Consider the following 21,705-nt stretch of genomic DNA (forward strand, 5'->3'; position numbering starts at 1 on the left):
TTTATAGAGGGATGTGTTTTATTGTCCAATTCTCTTGCTCTTCTCTTGCATATCAGAGTCTCTCGCTTTTTGGGGTGCCCTCTGGAGATATGGGAATTGCAATGCAGACATTTAGCTTAGGGTCTGGACGTTAAAACGTCAGTAATGATTTGGTACCGCATTTCCAGGTTAGAATAATACTGCTGATGTACTGCTGATGATATAACGATTATCTAATGACAGAAGTTTGGAAAGATTTTTCAAAATAAAGTAAGAACTTGTTTATTTTTAAGAAATAAAGCAAATGCACCAAAAAAACTTTCTTATCCATGTCCCTAGTTAAAAGTGGTAAATTGTGGGTTGAACTGAAAAGATTGAGGCCGGAAAGAATGAGACTGGAACTGTCCAATCACAAGCTGAGGAACCTGACGTGGAGGAGATTGAGCTTGATTCAATTGTTCAAGTTTTGTATTTGGAGCAGGACTGACGAAGGAGAACGGAAATCCCTGTGAAGCTCGCTGGATGAATGCAAAAGGCTCAAATTGAAAGGTTTTAACCACTGTTTGTGGAGCAGCAGCAAAAGTAGGATCTATTTCCTTATGTTGAAGCACAGGTTCTACCGTTTGAACAGGTAATGCAGAAACTCTAGCTACTGGGGCGTTCTCCAAGGCGTCTGGAATTCCATTTTCATTAGCATCCGTGCTAAAGTCTTCTTCAGGATTATTTAGTTTTATTGTTTCTTTGGCCTGTAACAGAAGTCAAATTTTAGTTTCTAGATACATGTTTTTAAATTTAGTGCAAAGACGTTTAAATAAGAAGGTCTATGTCAATAACTTATGTTAACAGAAAATACGCTTGCTATTATCACCGTTTCGTAACCATAAAACTAATCTGACGCAGACAGACATCAAAGCTATTTTAATCAAGTGAAAGTTTTTATTCCATTGTATACTTATTATTTAGACCCATAGGTAAAAATAACAGAAAAGTATATTAAGTCATTCCATTTAATTTCAGATCTTATTGGCTGCTACAAATTAGACGTACAGGAAAGTTTATTTTATATCACTTAGTAAATCTAGTGTTATGCAACTGATTTCCACTACCCTGCCTTTTATATAAGAAGGCCAACTGACCTTCTTATATAAGGAAAATATATTTGGAATGAGATGGGATTGTTTAAGTTTTGAGTGCTGCAATGCACTAGGCAATCTAAGACCGTTAGGTATGGACGATATGTTTTATCACTTGGCTCTTAAAACTTATTTAGTTTTGAAATCAGAAACTGTTTTTTTTTATTAAAATTGTTATTATTATTGTTATTATTATAATTATTATTATTATTATTATTATTATTATTATTATTATTATTATTATTATTATTGGAGAAGGATGGAGTTATGTCACATCTTTGGAACCATAAACATGTTTACAAGCTTGAACTTTGTAGTCCAAGCTTTAAGATCGGAGCACAGAAGTAGGCACCGGGCTGATTTTGGACCAGCCATTACAAAGCTTAGAATATAGTTTTGTCACATAGTTCCGGTCACGCTCGCCAAGTAAAAATTGGTTTGATCATTTCTTTAACTGATCGGATCTTTATTATTTGCTTTCCAAAATTTGTTGAGGAGGAGTTGTCTTTTCTAAGGAAAATACTAATAAGCAACATGTATCGAGAATGGTTAATTAACCAGACTTTTTCAAAAAGAAGAAAAATGTTTCTGGAGATTTCTAAGGAAGTCTTGGAGACAACTCGGGAGAAGGATGTTTTTTGTTCCTTACCATATGTACCCGGGCTAAGTGAAAAACTTGAGAGAATTTTACAAAGCAATGGTCTAAGGGTAGCTTTAAAGAGTAATAATACTTTGGGTAGTTTTCTAAATTCTGGGAAGCAACATCAGATCCCATGTACTTGCGGAAACTCATATGTGGGACGTACTAACCAGAGTTTGGAAATGAGATTATTACAACACAAAGATTCAATTTCTTCGGCTTTAATTGCCTGCTAGGACTTTCATCTCTTGTGTGCAAAGTAAACGGTATCCCACTCTACAATCTATCTTTTGATAAATCCTATAGAACATTGTATGAGTTGACCATGCAAACCCTAGATCATGACTCTCAACTATTTGAAAATGGTATAACCGAAGATATGTTTGCTAAAACACATGGTATCATTGTTCTGGATTTGTCTAGCACACAGGATATGAGTATGGTACGTACGGGGAGTGTGCGTTTAGAGTGTACATTTGCCGATCCATTGGCTGAGAGTATTGCACTAATCTCACTAAATCAATATGAAACCTATTGGGAAATCACTCCCGAAGGCAGTGTTCTACTAGACTTGGTGCCATGAACACCAGTCAAATAATCCATGTATTTAATATGGACCCCTACAAGTCCCAGTACAAATCCTATTGTCTACCCTCGGACTTTCTAGGAAAAATTCAAAATGTCAACAATACCTTGATTATTGTTAATAGCAGTTTAATACTGTTTAATTTAGTTTAATACTAAATTAAACACTACTATTTGTGTCCAGATTTTTAAAAGGGTGTATGTCGTTAAAAATTGCTGAAAATTTTTCTTCAGCATACAAATAGCAGGCCAAACTATAAAGTCTTAAAAAGACGAAGAGGTTTAAAGTGTTTTTTTTCTTTTTCCATGAAAACACTATGTCAATAGAAAATGAACAGAAATTAATTAAAAAACGTTTTTCCCCAAAATAAGTTCAGAAATTACAATAAATAACCGAGTCAAACTCAAAACTAGCAGAAATTAACATGAGTAGGGCTCAAAACCCCTATGCCTTCCCAAGGCCAGAGCATAATTTGCACTTTACTGAAAAAAAAACAAATGAATGTGAATTATCAGTTTAATGTACATATACTGATATTTAATAATCAAAATGTTAATATTATTTTATTTATTAAAGTTATAAAAGTAAAAACCCTTATATTTTTTCAGTAAAGTGCAAATTATGTTCTGGTCTTGGGAAGGCATAGGGGTTTTGAGCCCTGCTCATGTTAATTTCTGCTCGTTTTGAGTTTGACTCGGTTATTTATTGTAATTTCTGTTCGTTTTGGGTTTCATTTATTTATGGATGCTGATTTGTGGTAGTTTCACGCTTGGTAGATTATTTGGTTTTAGTTTTGCTCATTTATGGTTTAATGGAGTTCTTCACTTTTCTTTGAAAAGGTTATTTTTGTGGAATTTTTTTTAAAAATTAATTTAAAAAAATAGACAAAGGAGTCTTATCTAGTCACAGGCAGATGTCAGGAATTGCTATGGCGCTCCGTGACATAAGAACTTAAAGCAAGTGCAGCTAGGGGTGATAAACGAGGAAATTTACTGAATTGAAGTATTTTCCACTGAGAGTAAGGAGCAATATTAAAACCCTAAACGAACAAAAATTATGCGTATAGGAAAGGGTTGCCACTTCCTCATAATCAGTAATGTTCAAAAAGAGGGGTGTACTGTCAGGGATCATAGCTTAAGACAACCATCAGATGAAAATTTCAAGTATCACGATGGAGCCAAAATCGAAACTTCTGAAATTATATGTTATTTCAATATGTTATTTATATAAAACAGAATATAGGCGGACTCGAAGTTAGCTATTCGTACGAAACTTGACTTTGTGTGGCCTTCATGCTTGAAACTTATGGTTATGGTCTGCTATGCTTGGCAGAATTGAACAATTAGTGTTTAACCAATCAAAACCAGGTTGTTTCTTAATTAATTCAAAAACCCTTTACTTTAGGATTAAAAACAAAATTAAAGTTCCGAGAATAAAGATTCCTCATATAACAAGCCATTTCCTAATAATATTCAAATAAGAACATGCAGAAATCTTAAATAAAGAAAACTTAAAGTAAATTAAAACATAGTATATATATATATATATATATATATATATATATATATATATATATATATATATATATATATATATATATATATATATATATATATATATATATATATATATATATATATATATATATATATATATATATAAAAGCATTGTGTAATAACTTGCACAAGTATTTTTTTTTTAATTCGCAAAACTAGATAGGATATTCAACTACTGGCTAAAACTTAATGCATTAAAAAAAAACACGGTATAGACTATCATTGGAATTAATTCCAATTATTGTTTTCTTAATTGCTTATGAAGTATTAATGTAGAATACTTCTTGAATGATATAAAAATAAAAAACACAAATACTCAACATTTAATTCACTATATTTACATGGATAGTTTAAGTTATATATATATATATATATATATATATATATATATATATATATATATATATATATATATATATATATATATATATATATATATATATATATATGTATATATATATATATATATATATATATATATATATATATATTTATATATTTATATATATTTATATATATATATATATATATATATATATATATATATATTTATATATATATATATATATATATATATATATATATATATATATATATATATATATATATTAACAGAAGTTATGTTGATACATAACTTAATTGTTAAAAACAAATAATGATTATATACTCTAATAATTTATTTAATCACTGCAATATTTATTCTTTGTACAACTTTTAAATAAGTCCGTCAAGACTTTTATATGCTAAGTCCTAACTGCAATTAAAATATTTACAAAACAAAAGCAACTCAAACAAATAGATTTATGCACTATAACTGATAACTGTGATTAGCCTCTATATAAGGGCTTGGCAATGGTTCATATAACATGACTTTGCTCAAACTTTTCAGACTTTTGAGCTTTCTAATTCTTTTCGAATTTTTGGTACTTGAGACAGTTTTATAACTTTTTTGTCTGTAATCTCTCTTTTTTTCAGCTTTAATGTCCTTTTGGTATAAGGCTCCATTTACAGCTTAGATCTGATAAGTTAAAAAATTTTGCTGTTCCGCTTATACCTGTTAGCCATTATCAATTGACTTGGCCTGCACTCTGAAGGTTTGTTTACCAGGGCTGCCTTCTGGTAGCTCCTTATAACGTTTCCGGATTCTCTTATCATCTGATACAGATGAAAGAACTATTATGAACCTGCACACACAATAATTAATTATTTATATTATTGCCACACTATTTGATTTGTGGCCGCAATTTTCTCTTGGGCTATTCTTTTTTCAGAAAAGTGGCCCTTCTGCAGAAAATACCTGGCCTTCATGGCACAAGTAATTTAGTTTTAGACATGCAAGTGACAATGACTATTTTAACTTTCACTTTAACTTCCCAACTTTTAGTGGTCTTGTCTTAGGTTTCAACTTCAAATTATTTCCTTACGGATATTATGTGCCTTCTTTTAATTTTTCATGCCATGTTAGTCATTTTTCTGAAAACGACTCCCACATAAGAAAGCAAATTTTTTTCCTGTCTACTTGGAGCATTTCTCCAATATTTCTATTAATCTCGGCCCGCATTAACCCCTGTAACGGTGGCTCCGTAGAATTAATGCTACTTATTTTGTACCTATGTAGTACAATTTTCATACTAGTCTCGTTCGGTCAGTTCAACATGTGCGTATAACAGAGTTTAACTGACTCCATTCAGTTTCTTTTCCTTTTAATTTCGTCTGGCTATATTTTCAACTTGAACCCATCCCTTTTTTTTATTTCAATGAAGCCTAAGGTTTTTTTTCAAGTCTTTTCCGTTTTTTTTTTAATAAAATAGGTCTTTCCTAAGCCTATATTTGTATGTTTTACGTATTTTTCAAAAACCTTAACAAGTTTTTATGTTGATTGCCCTTCTATGGTCAAATTAACTATCTCCTTATTTTTGAGAGGTGGGGGTGTCTAATTTTTGCAACTTGTATTTTTTTGACACTATTCAATTTTTTCTGTCCAAAAGTGTTAGAAAAGTACTGTATTTTTGTCCAGCAGATTTTACAACATTTTTAATTAAGTTTTGCCCCGCATTTGCTAGTTCTCATTTATTCATAAAAATGTATGTTTTTACAATATCCATATTTCCACAAAATTGTGTGGTTTTCATCGCAGACACATACTCCTTGTCTGTAGTATTTTCACCAAAAATTAGGCCCTAGTTCGTGCCAAAAGTTGTTTAGAGATAGGGGTTATCTGGTTTCCCTCTAATTTTTTATATTATTCGTGTCTGGTATTATCCTCAGTTTAATTTGCGCCTTAGTTTTACGCAGTCATTGAGTCTAATTTGTCCCTTTCGTGATATTTTGACTATTACCATGTTTTAAAGGTTTTTGGGTTTAGTGCCCGTTTAAAACCAATTCTTTTGCAATTTTTTTAGCATCTAGGATTTTACACGAACATTTAGCCCAAACCTTCTCCAGTTTGACCGATATTTTCAATATCAATTTGGTTAGCTTGGTGGATCCCCCCAATGACAAGACGTTTAGCAGTTTCGTTTTTAAACGCCAATTGTCCTGTCATTGGTGTCTTTCACCTGCAATGTCCTCGCCCTGGTTATTTCTGTTAATGTAGCGTCGTGAATTTATTTAATATTTGAAATCAATTATACCTGAGAAAAACTTTGTTTTACACAGTGCTATACTTTTTAAATTGTGACCCATTTTATCTACGGCTTCTTGTTTATATTCACCGCTTATTGGTAAGTGTTTCATTTATTATACCTTCTACTGTTTATAACAAGGTTGCAGCTAGCTTGTCCATGTAGTGCACTTAATGTAAACTCTTGCTGTTTTTCCCATTATAATAATTTTAAAATTCTTCAAAAACATTTTTTTTTTCAAATTTGACTGGAAGAGCCACCTCTGAGGGTCAAAGGTCAGTAGATGCATTGCATGTACTTAACAAGGAGAGACCAGCAGTGATTATGCTTACTCCAAATTTGCTAGCTTCCAATTACCCCATTTCAGTAAACTACCCTCCTTCGTTTTTTTAAATTAACCCCCCAAAATATATTTCTTTTAAATACACATATCAAAAGAATCGCCTTTTAATGCTGATTCTAAATATGTATTATTTAAATAGTTTCACAACACCTATTTATAAGTTACGTGGCCTTACTTAATTTCTTTTATGGTACGTAGACTAATTCGTTTTGACAATACTTGTCACCATTCGCGAAGTTTTATCTCGTCTCGGAAGCAAAATTTTTGCAGGAAGCTGTGATGTCACTTCAGATTGGAGCTTATTTTTTTTCTGGGAATCTTACGAGTATTTAGACTAAAAAATTTTTGAATTTCTTTTCTACGGGATTGTAATAGTTTTTTTTACTGGCGATATATATTGAGAGGAAACCTTTGATGTTATTTACATACCGATTAAAAAAAAGAGAATATAGATATTTCTTTAGTGGCTTTTTACTCGTTTTATTTTATTTATTATTTTTCTTCCGTTACAATCGTTTTATTCAAATATTAATCTGCTGGGGGCTACGCTTGTTCTGCCTTTCTCCATTTCCTTGTCCAAATTTTGGACCCCAAATTTTTGCTTTTCTTCTCTATAATATTTGCAAGTTTTTCCGTGGTCTCTATAGTGTGGTTTACAAGGTTCTGAATTCGAGTGCGGTTTTTTTGCCTCGTCAAATATCTTTAATCTTTGTTTCTCATGATGTTTGGCCTTTTTCATAAGTGTTTTAGCTACTTGTGCTGCTGACAAAGGAACTTTTTGCTGCCCCTCTGGTTTCTTTACTTTTCTCCATAATTTCTCTCTTAAAGAGGGTTTTCTTGACGATGGCCCAGGTCTAGTGATATCGGTTTCTGTAAGAGAATTATCAGTGTCACATTCTGTTAGCTCAAGTCTGGTAGATGGTGTTTGTTCCAAAAGCCATTTTTGCGTTAGGACTATAGGTGAGTCTAATGTATAAGGATCTGATAATTCATTTGTTCCTTCCAATTTTTCTTCCTCTGTGGATTTTACCCTTGGTTTATCACATTTTAAACACTTATGTTGTGTTTGATGTTCTTCATCGCTAGTATCCGATGAGCGTCGAATATTTTTCCTTTTTTCTTGTTTGTTGTGGAGATTTTGTAGCCAAGATTGAGCTTAATACTCCTTCCGCTCCTCCCAACTTTTGTGGTCATTAAAAAGGTCATAAAATTCATATAGTCTTCTTATATATACTGGTGAAATCGTGTCCTCTATTTCTTCGTCTGAAAGAATAGGCTCTGTTTTCCACGGTTTTGAAAAATATCCCTTTTTCATTCTATTATAGTGTACTGCTTCTTCCTTTTCCTTATACTGATGCTTTAGAACATATGTTAAGTTATTTGGTAGAATCTTTACAATTCTGCAGGGCCCATCCCATTTCGGTTTTAACTTTTTTGTTCCTTCCAGGTTAGTTTTGTACACATAAACCAAGTCCGCTAAACAGTAACTTGTTTTATTGTTGCTTTTTCGATCATATTTTTTTTGTTCTGTTGTCCCATCTTTCAGGTTGCCCATAACTTGTTCCATGGCTTTTTTTATTCGCATTGCCATTTCTTGCTTATATTGGTCTTGGTTGTAATATATTCTATCAGTTTGTGTTTCATCTAAACAAATTCTGGGATCTCTTATATGTTGCGAAAAAAATGGCGTTTCTTTTAAGGAACGTGAAATAGCCGAATTTATTGCAAAGACTACAAATGGTAAATGTTCATCCCAATTTTCATTTTCCTCTCTTGCATGTATTCCCAACATGTAAGCTAATTCCCTATGCTTACGTTTGACCTTCCCATTAGCTGCGGCCATATAAGACGAGGTAAACCATCGTTTAACATCCAGATATTCTGTAATTTCGTCTAATAATTTGGTTCTAAAACATGGCCCATTGTCGCTAATTAAAACTCTAGGAAAGATTCCGTGTTCCAGTAATAGGCGATTGACCAAAACTTTCGCAATGGTTTTTGTCTTTTCATCTTTAATTGGAAAAGCGTATAAATATGAGTTAAAATGGTCGACTACTGTTAGTACGCACCTGTTTCCTTTCCAGGAAACTGTTAAACTTCCTCCGGTTCCCCAAATTTCTATTGACATTAGTTCTTCTACCCCTGAAGGGGTGGGGTAGAGACCTAATTTGGCCCTAGGGGTCTTTGGTGGCAACTTTTGTTTGGCACACTCTTGGCAGCTTTGTATGAAAGCTTTTACTTTTGAGTACATTTTTGGAAAATATAAATTTCCTTTCAACCTCCCCATAGTTTTTACTTCTCCCATGTGACAGCCAATCGTTGCATGTGCCATCTGTAAAATTTCTCCTTCCAGAGATTTTGGAATTACTGGAATAATTTTTAAGTCATTTTTTCTATATTCTTGCGATGGTCTATGATATCTTACCAAAAGATTGTTACTTTCGTCCAGATCAAAATTATCTAAGTCTTCTAAAAATGTTTAAAGTGCTCTGGCAGTTCCGTTCCTTTTGATAAAAAGGATTTCATTGCTGAACAAAAATCATCTTTATCTTGATGATTCAAAATATTTCCATTAGATGGTATTTCCACCCCTTCAAGTTCGTTTTGGATGGTTGTTATCAAATTTCCTTCCGTATCTAGATTTCGTGACAAATAGTCTGGTAAAATGTTTGCGCACCCCTTTATACACATTGAGCTATATAAGTATGCTTGCAGGCGTAGTATTCATTGTATCAGTCGGGCTGAAGTTTTTTGCATCCTATGTAGCCAAATTAATGATTTTTGGTCTACGCGTAAAATGAATTTTTTTCCAAGTAAAAATTGTCAAAAATATTCTTTAAAAGCTACAACTGACAAACATTCCCTTTCAACTGTCGAATATTTTCTTTCTGCCTCCAACAGTGACCTACTGGCGTATTGAACGATTGATTCTACTCCTTCAGAATTTATGTTCAATAATATGGCACCTATACCGTAACCCGAAGCATCTGTTTGCAAACAGAAGTCTTGTGACAAAACTGGTAGTTTAAGTATTGGTGCCAGTAATAATTGCCTTTTTATTTCATTTAGCGCTTGTTTTGCGTCCGCTGGACATTCGAATTTACCTGATTTTTTCAAAAGGTTTGTCAAAGGTTGTGCTATTGTTGCATAATTTTTAATGTATCGTCTGAAATAGCTTAACAAACCGCAAACTGATCTGCAGCTTTTTTGATCTTTAGGAGGCTGTAAATTTTCTATGACTGTAAATTTTTCTGGATTTGGTGAAATAGTACCTTGGTTTATCAGGTGTCCAAGGAAAACTAATTTTGGTACTACTATTTTTAAATTTTCTGGTTTTAATTTTAAGCCTGCTTTCTCAAACTTTTCCAGAATTTTTCTAAGTCCGACCAATTGGTCTTCCAGGTTTTCATTAAACAAAATTGAATCATCTAAATAAGCCAAGGTATCTTCTTTTCTTCCTGGTTCGTTATCTTTTAACACCAAATTCATTAGTCAACTAAAACAATTTGGACTAAATGATAAGCCAAAAGGCAAATATTCAAATGTGAACTTTCTTCTATCGTCTAAGATTACTGTAGCCTTATGCTTTGTTTCTGCATCTAAAGCGATTTGCCAATATCCTGCTATTAAGTCAAAACTAGTGTAATATTTTGAACCTCCTAGCGAATCTAAAATCGTTTCAATTCTTGGTTACTTCATCACGTCTTTTACCGTGCCGGCATTTAGTGCCCAAAAATCTATACATAATCTCCAGGTGTTATCTTTTTTCCTGACTATTACTAGTGGGAAACACCAATCGCTAATACTTTCTTTAATTATTCCCTGATCTTCCATTTCTTTTATTCGGCTTTCTAGCCATGGTTTTAAATGATAAGGTGTTTTATACGGTGAATTTTTTATTGGAGGGTCCTCTGTTGATATCTTGTGCGTGACTAAGTGAGTTAATCCGTAATCCGCTTTGTGTCTTGCAAAAGTCCATTTGAAATCCCAAAGAATATTTTCCACCCTAGTTTTTACGTTTTCCGGTAAATGTTTTAAATCAAATTGTTGCAAACAATCCGTTTTCGACATTCCATATTTTTCTTGTGGTTGCGGTTTTAATGAGGATAAATGTTCGTGGCTAGTTAAGTTTACGCTTAATTCTGGACTGTTTAGAGATATTATTTCCGAATTTGAAATCTTTTCCACTGATCCAAATTCTATCTGGTTCAGTTTTATTTTATTATTACTTAGATTTGATAGTTTTAAGTATGTTATACCATTTTCAATTTTTATAAGTTGATTTTCCACGAAAATCATTGGGTATTATCTTATGGTGTATCCTCCTATCATGGCATCCATTGTTTTAACCTTTCCTTCTTTTGCATTTAATGTCGCTAGAACTTGAGCTGTCGGTCCCCCTTCTATGGTTCTTTTGTTATGCAAATTATCTGTTGTTACACAAATTTGCCTATTATTTTCATTCGTCTGGTTTATGGTTATTGTATCAGATATGGGTTCCCATACGATCCCATATTTTCTGATGGCATCTACTCCTAGAATACAAGGAAATGGTAGCTGCTTGCATATTATTACTGTTACTTCTTTATCTCCTGTGCTAAATTTTAATGGACATTCTCCCAAGATTGTCAGCCTGTGCCCTGTCACTGATGTCAGGGTATTCTGGAATCTGCTTACGCGATTTTTGACACTAGGAGGAAACCTCTTAAAAACTTCTTCTCGAATTAATGATTTAGATGCACCTGTATCCAGTAGACATGGTAAATTTTGAAAACACTCAATTTTAAGACAACGCAGAATCGGTAGACTATTATTATTTGCATTTGTATCACAACATTCTAAACTATATAGTGGTTTTTGTAAGGAAACAGCTCTGTCAATCCTTACAGGCTGGCTTCTCCGTTTAAATGCCCACTGTTTGGCCAAAAGTTTCTGGGATTATCCCAGTTTTCTTCAGCGTTGCTATTTTAACCCTGGGTATCGTTAACCGGTTGCCTCCTAGGCCTAAATTCAGGAATATTATTAGGTGTTTGCCAAGTATTATTTGCGCCCTGTTTTCCTAAATTTCTGCCCCCCTGTGTTCTGAACTGGGGGTTTGTGTTGTACGTTTCGCCTTCTTTGCGTATTCTACGCAAGCAATCTGCTGCATAGTGCTTTGGTTTGCAACAATAATAGCAATAAAATTTTCTCTTAAATTTTTTATTTGTTTCGTGGTAACTTCTAAATGTTTTGATCTTTCATTGTTGGTTCCCCAAATATCTGTCTTTGGTTGGGGAGGGTGCCCATATTTTCTATAGCTATTAGCTGCTAATCTCTTAAGGTCGTGGAATCTGTCAGCTATTGCCCTAGACGGCGACCCTCGGCCCCCGTCGCGCCTTTTTGGTTCACGATTTGGTTCCTCAAAGCTCACCCTTTTCTGTCTCCTTTCATATTTTATATTTCCTTGGGCTCCTGTGTTATTTATTGACATCTGATTAAACCTTTTCATAGCCTCGTCAATTTTTACCTCTGTTTCGACTAGTATTATAGCTTGCTCTAAATTTTCAGGTTTTCATGATAATATTAGTCTTAATAACTTTTTTGGTAACCCTTGGGTAAAAGTATGTAGTTGTACTTTCTGTACTGTATCGTCATTTCTGCCTTTCCCTAATTGTAAACACACGGATCTACATATTTTGTCGGCATATTCCCTGATACTAGTTGAGGTTTTGAATGCCACTACCTCTGTTCTTAGTCTCTCGGAGATACTTGTCTCTATGAACCTTGTTTTTAAAGATTCAATTAGAGTACTAATGTCCTTGGGCTCTTTTTCCTTAATTGCCTCAAAGTGTTTAAGGGCGCTTCCCTTTAATCTGGCTGCAACGCATTGCTCTTTGACCTTATCCTCAAACGCTTGAGTTAGTTCGTCGAAAATTTTTAATTTTTCGATAAACTCATCTACGTCTGAATTTCCCGCGTATTCTTGTATAATTTTTGCAATTTCAAGTACTGTTGATAGGGGAGTAATTTTTCCTCTGGTAAAGCCATTTTATTTCAATCTACTATTTTTATCTAGCCCTCTCGACCCATTTTTTTCAACTTCCACCAGTTGTTGTGAAGTGTATTTTATGGTGTTTGAGTGGTGTAGTCGTAGATGCCTTTATTCTCCCTTTATAGGGGAGATAAACTATGGCCCTAAGGTATTTAATCTTTGGTAGCGTGCCTTAGGCTATGACCAAACTAATGAGGCGTACCGACTGGGTATGTTCGAGGGGCTAAAGGTAGATCATAGAGAGGTTGTCTAAAATACAATACTTTTATTCAATTTACATATAATAATTCCAGATATAGATATTCTACTGGGACTGGCTGTCCCAAGTAGACCACAATTCTCAGAACTAAAATAATATAAAATAAGATTAAGACACTTACAATGATTAGAAAAGATCCCAAGGTATTTCTAACAAGATAATAAACGGGCAGAGGTTCACCCTGCAAGTCAAAAAGTCTTTTCTCAGTCTCAAAAATCTGACCATATATATGAAAAACCAACCACGTCCTTCCGGTTCATTGACGCATTTAGCCAGGAAATTGGTTATTGAGCAAGTTCCCTCCAAGCTTATACATTCCACGATTTGTATCTTTATCTTAATAAAAAGTGGTATTTTGAAACTTTGTATTTGCGTCTTAATATATTTTTACTAAATTAGTAATTAACTAAATTAGAAAGCTTTACCACGCTATGGCTCTAAGCTAAAACTCTAAGCTCTTAAACACAACTAAACTAAACTAGAGACATAGAAAAAACTCGATCCAAAGACCGGAAGGTAATACTGAACATTCTTAGGTGAAACTAAACTAGACTTCAAACCTAACCGATACTCTAAGCTACGATTCTAAGCTAAAACTCTAGACTCTTAACTAAAACTAAAATAAACGAGAACTATAACAAAAACTCTAAGCTAAGACCCTAAGCTAAAACACTAAACTCTTAACTATTACTAAACTAAAATTCAACTTTAACTAAACTCTAATCTAACCATGTAAGCCAAAATTATAAACTCAACTAAAAATAAACTAAACTGAAACTTTAACTAAGGATCTAAATTAGGACTCTAAGCTAAAAACGCTAAGCTCCTATCTAAAAATAACCTAAGACAGAAATCTCACAAAAGCTTTAAGATAAGACTCTAAGCTAAAACTCCAAACTCTTAAACGAAACCAATGTTAACGTAAACTATAACTAAAACTCTAATCTACGTCTATAGTGTAAAACACTAAACTCTTACCATTAGCGAAACTAAAGTAAAGTTAAAGCTAAAAAAATTGGTTCGGACTCTAGGGTAAAGCATACAAAAAATAAAAAAAACCATGCTAAGCTACAGATTCAACAAAAACTTTAAGCTATAACTCTAGGTTAAGACTCTAGGCTAAAACTTTAAACTCTTAACTAAAACCTAACTGTAGTTCAGTGTAACTGTAACTGTACTCAAACTCTAAACTATGACTCTAAGCTAAAACTCTAAATTCTTAACTATAACTAAAAATAACTTCAACTCTAACTAAAACTCTAAGCTAAGACTCAAAGTTAAAACTCCAAACTCTTAACTATAGCTAAACTATACTTCAACTCCAACTAAACTCTAAACTAAAACTTTAAGATAAAACTCTCAACTCTTAACTATAACTAAACTAAACTTGAACTCTAACTAAAACTCTAAGCTAAGACTCTAAGCTAAAACTCTTAACTATAACTAAACTAAACTTCAACTCTAACTAAAACTCTAAGCTATGACTCTAAGATAAAACTCGAAACTCTAAACTAAAACTAAACTAAACTAGAACTCTAACAAAAACTCTAAGGGAATGCTATAAGATAAAAATCTAAACTCTTAACTAAAACTAAACTAATCTATAACTCTAGAAAAAACTCTAAGCAAACACCGTAGGGTAAAACTTAAAACTCTTAACTATAACTAAACTAAACTTCAACTCTAACTAAAACTCTAAACTACGACTCTAAGGTAAAACTTTATACTCTTAACTATAACTAAACTATACTAGAAATCTAACTAAAACTCTAAGTTAAGACTCTAAGCTAAAACTCTAAACTCTTAACTATAACTAAACTAAAATTCAACTCGAACTAAAACTCTAAGCTAAGACTCTAAGCTAAAACTCTAAACTCTTAACTAAAACTAAACTAAACTAGAACTTCAACAAAAACTCTAAGTTAAAACTCTAATAAAAAAACTCTAAACTCTTAACTAAAACAAAACTAAACAAGAACTCTAACAAAAATTCTAAGCTAAGACTCTAAGCTAAATCTCTAAACTCTTAACTAAAACTAAAGTAAACTTCAACTCTAACTAAAACTCTAAGCTAGGACTCTAAGGTAAAACTCCAAACTCTTAACTAAACTAGAACTCTTACAAAAACTCTAAGCTATGACTCTAAGGTAGAATTCTAAACTCTTAACTAAAACTAAAGTAAACTAGAATTTTAACAAAAACTCTAAGGTAAAACTAAAAGCTATGACTCTATGCTAAAACTCTAAATTATTAACTAAAACTTAACTGAACTACAACTTTAACTAAAACTCTAAGCTATGACTCTTAGCTAAAACTCTAAATCTTAACTATAACTAAACCTAACTTCAACTCTAACTAAAACTCTAAGCTAAGACTCAAAGCTAAAACTCCAAACTCTTAACTATAGCTAAACTAAACTTCAAATCTAACTAAACTCCAAGCTGAGACTCTAGGCTAAAACTCTAAACTCTTAACTAAAACTAAAATAAACTACAACTTTAACTAAAACTGTAAGCTATGACTCTAAGCTAAAACTCTAAATTATTAACTATAACTAAACTAAACTTCAAATATAACTAAAACTAACTAAAGCTAAGACTCTAAGGTAAAACTCTAAACTCATAACTAAAACTAAACTAAACTTGAACTCTAACAAAACTCTAAGCTAAGACTCTAAGCTAAAACTCTAAACTCTTAACTATTACTGAACTAAACTTCAACTCTAACTAAAACTCTAAGCTAAGACTCTAAAAGCTAAAACTTTTAACTAAAACTAAACTAAACTAGAACTTCAACAACAACTCTAAGCTTAGACTCTAAGCTAAGAACTCTAAACTCTTAACTAAAACTAAACTAAACTAGAACTCTAACAAACACTCTAAGCTAAGACTCTAAGCTAAAACTCTAAACTCTTAACTAAAACTTAACTAAACTACAACTTTAACTAAAACTCTAAGCTATGATTCTAAGCTAAAAGCTCTAAACTCTTAACTAAAACTAAACTAAACTAGAACTCTAACAAAAACTCTAAGCTAAGAATCTACGCTATAACTCTAAACTCTTAACTAAAACTAAAGTAAACTTCAACTCTAACTAAAACTCTAATTTAAGACTCTAAGGTAAAACTCACAACTCTTAACTATAACTAAACTAAACTAGAACTCTAACAAAAACTTTAAGCTAAGACTGTAGGGTATAACTCTGAACTCTAAACTAAACCTCAACTAAACTAGAACTTCAACAAAAACACTAAGCTAGACTTTTAAATTAAACTATAAACTCTTAACTATAACTAAACTAAACTTCAATCTTAATCTCTAAGAAAAAACTCTAAGCTATGATTCTAAGCTAAAACTCTTAATTCTTAACTATAACTAAACTAAAGTTCAACTCTAACTAAAACTCTAAGCTAAGACTCTAAGCTAAAACTCCAAACTCGTAACTAAAACTAAACTAAACTACAACTGCAACTAAATTATAATATAAGACTCTATAATAAAACTCTCAACTCTTAACTTTAACTAAACTAAACTTCAACTCTAACTAAAACTCTAAGCTAAGAATCTAAGCTAAAACTCTAAACTCTTAACTAAAACTAAACTAAACTTAAACTCTAAATAAAGCTCTAAGCTAAGACTCTATGGTAAAACTCTGAACTCTTAACTAAAACTAAACTAAACTAGAACTCTAACAAAAACTCAAAGTTATGACTCTAAGCTAAAACTCTAAACTCTTAACTATAACTAAACTAAACTTCAACTCTAACTAAAACTCTAAGCTAAGACTCTATGCTAAGACTCTAAACTCTTAACTTACACTTAACTACAACTTTAACTAAAACTCTAAGCTATGACTCTAAGCTATATCTCTAAATTCTTAACTATAACTAGACTAAACTTCAACTCTAAATAAAAATAAGCTAAGACTCTAGGCTAAAACTCTATGCCAATGGGCTAAAGAAAAAACCTGAAAAATGTTGGATAATTTCTAAGTCTAAAAAACTCTTAACTAAACTAAGCTAAACTAGAACTCTAACAAAAACTCTAAGCTAAGACTCTAAGCTAAAACTCTAAACTCATAACTAAAACTAAAGTAAACTAGAACTCTAACTAAAACTCTAAGATAAGACTCTAAGGAAAAACTCTAAACTCTTAACTATAACTATACCAAACTTCAGCTCTAACTAAAACTATAAGATAAGACTATAATATAAAATTATGAAGTAAAATTAAACTATACCAAACTTCAACTCTAACGAAAACTCTAAACTAAGACTCTAAGCTAAAACTCTAAACTCTCAACTAAAACTAAACTAAACCAGAACTCCAAATAAAACTATAACAAAAACTCTAAGCTAAGACTCTAGGCTACAACTCTAAACTCTTAACTAAAACCTAACTGTAGTTCAGTGTAACTGTAACTGTACTCAAACTCTAAACTATGACTCTAAGCTAAAACTCTAAATTCTTAACTATAACTAAAACTAACTTCAACTCTAACTAAAACTCTAAGCTAAGACTCAAAGCTAAAACTCCAAACTCTTAACTATAGCTAAACTAAACTTCAACTCCAACTAAACTCTAAGCTAAAACTCTAGGCTAAAACTCTCAACTCTTAACTATAACTAAGCTAAACTTCAACTCTACCTAAAACTCTAAGCTAAGACTCTAAGCTAAAACTCTAAACTATAACTAAACTAAACTTCAACTATAACTAAAACTCTAATCTATGACTCTAAGATAAAACTCTAAACTCTAAACTAAAACTAAACTAAAATAAAACTATAACAAATACTCTAAGCGAATACTCTAGACTAAAACTCTATACTTTTAACTAAAACTAAACTAAACTAGAACTCTAAATAAAACTCTAAGTAAAGACTCTAGGCTAAAACTCTAAACTCTTAACTAAGACTAAACTAAACTTCCCCTCTAACTAAAACTCTAAGCTACGACTCTAAGGTAAAACTCTAGACTCTTAACTAAAACTAAACTAAACTAGAACTCTAACAAAAACTCTAAGCTAAGACTCTAAGCTAAAATTCTAAACTCTTAACTATTACTAAACTAAACTTCAACTCTAACAAAAACTCTAAGATAATACTCTAAGCTAAAACTCTATACTCTTAACTAAAACAAAACTAAACTAGAACTTCAACAACAACTCTAAGTTAAAACTCTAAGCAAAAAACTCTAAACTCTTAACTAAAACAAAACTAAACAAGAACTCTAACAAAAACTCTAAGCTAATACTCTAAGCTAAAACTCTAAAATATTAACTAAAACTAAACTAAACTTCAACTCTAACAAAAAGTCCAAGCTATGACTCTAAGCTAAAACTCTAAACTCTTAACTAAAACTAAACTAAACATCAAATCTAACTAAAACTCTAAGTTAAGAGTCTAAGGTAAAACTCACAACTCTTAACTATAACTAAACTAACTAGAACTCTAACAAAAACTTTAAGCTAAGACTGTAAGGTATAACTCTGAACTCTTAACTAAACTTCAACTAAACAAGAACTTCAACAAAAACAATAAGCTCAGAATTTTAGCTTAAACTCTAAACTCTTAACTAAAACTAAACTAAAATTCAAATCTAACTAAGACTCTAAGCTATAATTCTAAGCTAAAACTCTAAATTCTTAACTATAACTAAACTAAACTTCAACTCTAACTAAAACACTAAGCTAAGGCTCAAAGCTAAAACTCCAAACTCTTAATTATAGCTAAACTAAATTTAAACTCTAACTAAACTCTAAGCTAAGACTCTAGACTAAAACTCTCAACTCTTAACTATAATTAAACTCAACTTCAACTCTAACTAAAACTCTAAGCTAAGACTCTAAGCTAAAACTCTAAACTCTTAAATAAACTAAATTAAAATTCAACTCTAACTAAAGCTCTAAGCTAAGACTCTATGGTAAAACTCTGAACTCTTAACTAAAACTAAACTAAACTAGAACTCTAACAAAAACTCAAAGTTATGACTCTAAGCTAAAACTCTAAACTCTTAACTATAACTAAACTAAACTTCAACTCTAACTAAAACTCTAAGCTAAGACTCTAGGCTAAGACTCTAAACTCTTAACTTACACTTAACTACAACTTTAACTAAAACTCTAAGCTATGACTCTAAGCTATATCTCTAAATTCTTAACTATAACTAGACTAAACTTCAACTCTAAATAAAAATAAGCTAAGACTCTAGGCTAAAACTCTATGCCAATGGGCTAAAGAAAAAACCTGAAAAATGTTGGATAATTTCTAAGTCTAAAAAACTCTTAACTAAACTAAGCTAAACTAGAACTCTAACAAAAACTCTAAGCTAAGACTCTAAGCTAAAACTCTAAACTCATAACTAAAACTAAAGTAAACTAGAACTCTAACTAAAACTCTAAGCTAAGACTCTAAGTAAAAACTCTAAACTATTAACTATAACTAAACTAAACTTCAACTCTAACTAAAACTCTAAGCTAAGACTCCAAGCTAAAACTATAAATTAAAATTAAACTAAACTAAACTACAACTCTAACGAAAACTCTAAGCTAGGACTCTAAGGTAAAACTCTAAACTCTTAACTAAAACTAAAGTAAACTAGAACTTTAACAAAAACTCTAAGCTAAGACTCTAAGCTATGACTCTAGGCTAAAACTTTAAACTCTTAACTAAAACCTAACTGTAGTTCAGTGTAACTGTAACTGTACTCAAACTCTAAACTATGACTCTAAGCTAAAACTCTAAATTCTTAACTATAACTAAAACTAACTTCAACTCTAACTAAAACTCTAAGCTAAGACTCAAAGCTAAAACTCCAAACTCTTAACTATAGCTAAACTAAACTTCAACTCCAACTAAACTCTAAGCTAAAACTCTAGGCTAAAACTCTCAACTCTTAACTATAACTAAACTAAACTTGAACTCTAACTAAAACTCTAAGCTAAGACTCTAAGCTAAAACTCTTAACTATAACTAAACTAAACTTCAACTCTAACTAAAACTCTAAGCTATGACTCTAAGATAAAACTCGAAACTCTAAACTAAAACTAAAATAATATAGAACTCTAACTAAAACTCTAATCGAATACTCTAGTATATAACTCTTAACTATTAATTAAAACTAAACTAAACTAGAACTCTAAATAAAACTCTAAGTTAAGAATGTAAGCTACAACTTAAAAGTCTTAATTATAACTAAAGCAAACTTCAAATCTAACTAAAACTCGAAGCTACGACTCTAAGGTAAAACTTTAGACTCTTAACTAAAACTAAACTAAACTAGAACTCTAACAAAAACTCTAAGCTAAGACTCTATGCTAAAACTCTAAACTCTTAACTATAACTAAACTAAACTTCAACTCGAACTAAAACTCTAGGCTAAGACTCTAAGATAAAACTCTAAACTCTTAAATATAACTAAACTAAACTATAACTTCAACAAAAAATATAATTTAAAACTCTAATAAAAAAACTCTAAAATCTTAAATAAAACTAAACTAAACTAGAACTCTAACAAAAACTCTAAGCTAAGACTCTATTATAAAACTCTAAACTATTAAATAAATCCATAGTAAAATTCAATTCTAACTAAAACTCTAAGCTAATGTTATAAGGTAAGATTCCACGCTTGTAACTAACTATAAATGAAACTAGAGCCCTTACTAAAAATTTTAGGTAGGACTCTAAGGTAGAATTTTTAACTATGAACTAAAACTAAAGTAAACTAGAATTCCAACTAAAACTCTAAGCTAAGACTAAAAGCTATGACTCTAGGCTAAAACTCTAAATTCTTAACTAAAACTTAACTGAACTACAACTTTAACTAAAACTCTAAGCTATGACTCTTAGCTAAAACTCTAAATCTTAACTATAACTAAACCTAACTTCAACTCTAACTAAAACTCTAAGCTAAGACTCAAAGCTAAAACTCCAAACTCTTAACTATAGCTAAACTAAACTTCAAATCTAACTAAACTCCAAGCTGAGACTCTAGTCTAAAACTCTAAACTCTTAACTAAAACTAAAATAAACTACAACTTTAACTAAAACTGTAAGCTATGACTCTAAGCTAAAACTCTAAATTCTTAACTATAACTAAACTAAACTTCAAATATAACTAAAACTAACTAAAGCTAAGACTCTAAGGTAAAACTCTAAACTCATAACTAAAACTAAACTAAACTAGAACTCTAACAAAAATTCTAAGCTAAAACTCTAAACTCTTAAACATTAATAAACTAAACTTCAACTATAACTAAAACTCTAAGCTAAGACTATTAGCTAAAAATCTAAACTAAAACTAAACTAAACTAGAACTTCAGAAACAACTCTATGCTGAGAATCTAAGCTAAAAACTCTTAACTAAAACTAAACTAAACTAGAACTCTAACAAACACTCTAAGCTAAGACTCTAAGCTAAAACTATAAACTCTTAACTAAAACTTAACTAAACTACAACTTTAACTAAAACTCTAATCTAATACTCTAAGCTAAAAGCTCTAAACTCTTAACTAAAACTAAACTAAAATAGAACTCTAACAAAAACTCTAAGCTAAG

At 31.3% G+C, this 21,705-nt stretch overlaps 1 protein-coding gene across 1 annotated transcript in view; it reads right to left on the reverse strand.

The window, feature by feature from the left end:
• Positions 1 to 314: 314 nt before the first annotated feature.
• LOC148943193 (uncharacterized) overlaps positions 315 to 21,705 on the reverse strand; it is a 40,649-nt gene continuing 19,258 nt past the window's right edge. Inside the window, exons 2-3 of the mRNA XM_089101762.1 lie at positions 13,273 to 13,332; positions 315 to 725 (exon numbers count right to left, since the gene is read on the reverse strand). Coding sequence (XP_088957888.1) covers positions 315 to 725; positions 13,273 to 13,332 — 471 coding nt within the window. The remainder of the gene's footprint in view (positions 726 to 13,272; positions 13,333 to 21,705) is intronic.

Source organism: Artemia sp. Qi Xiang Cuo, chromosome 15 (assembly GCF_049724085.1).
Source record: "Artemia sp. Qi Xiang Cuo chromosome 15, ASM4972408v1, whole genome shotgun sequence".
Lineage (NCBI taxonomy): Eukaryota > Metazoa > Arthropoda > Branchiopoda > Anostraca > Artemiidae > Artemia > Artemia sp. Qi Xiang Cuo.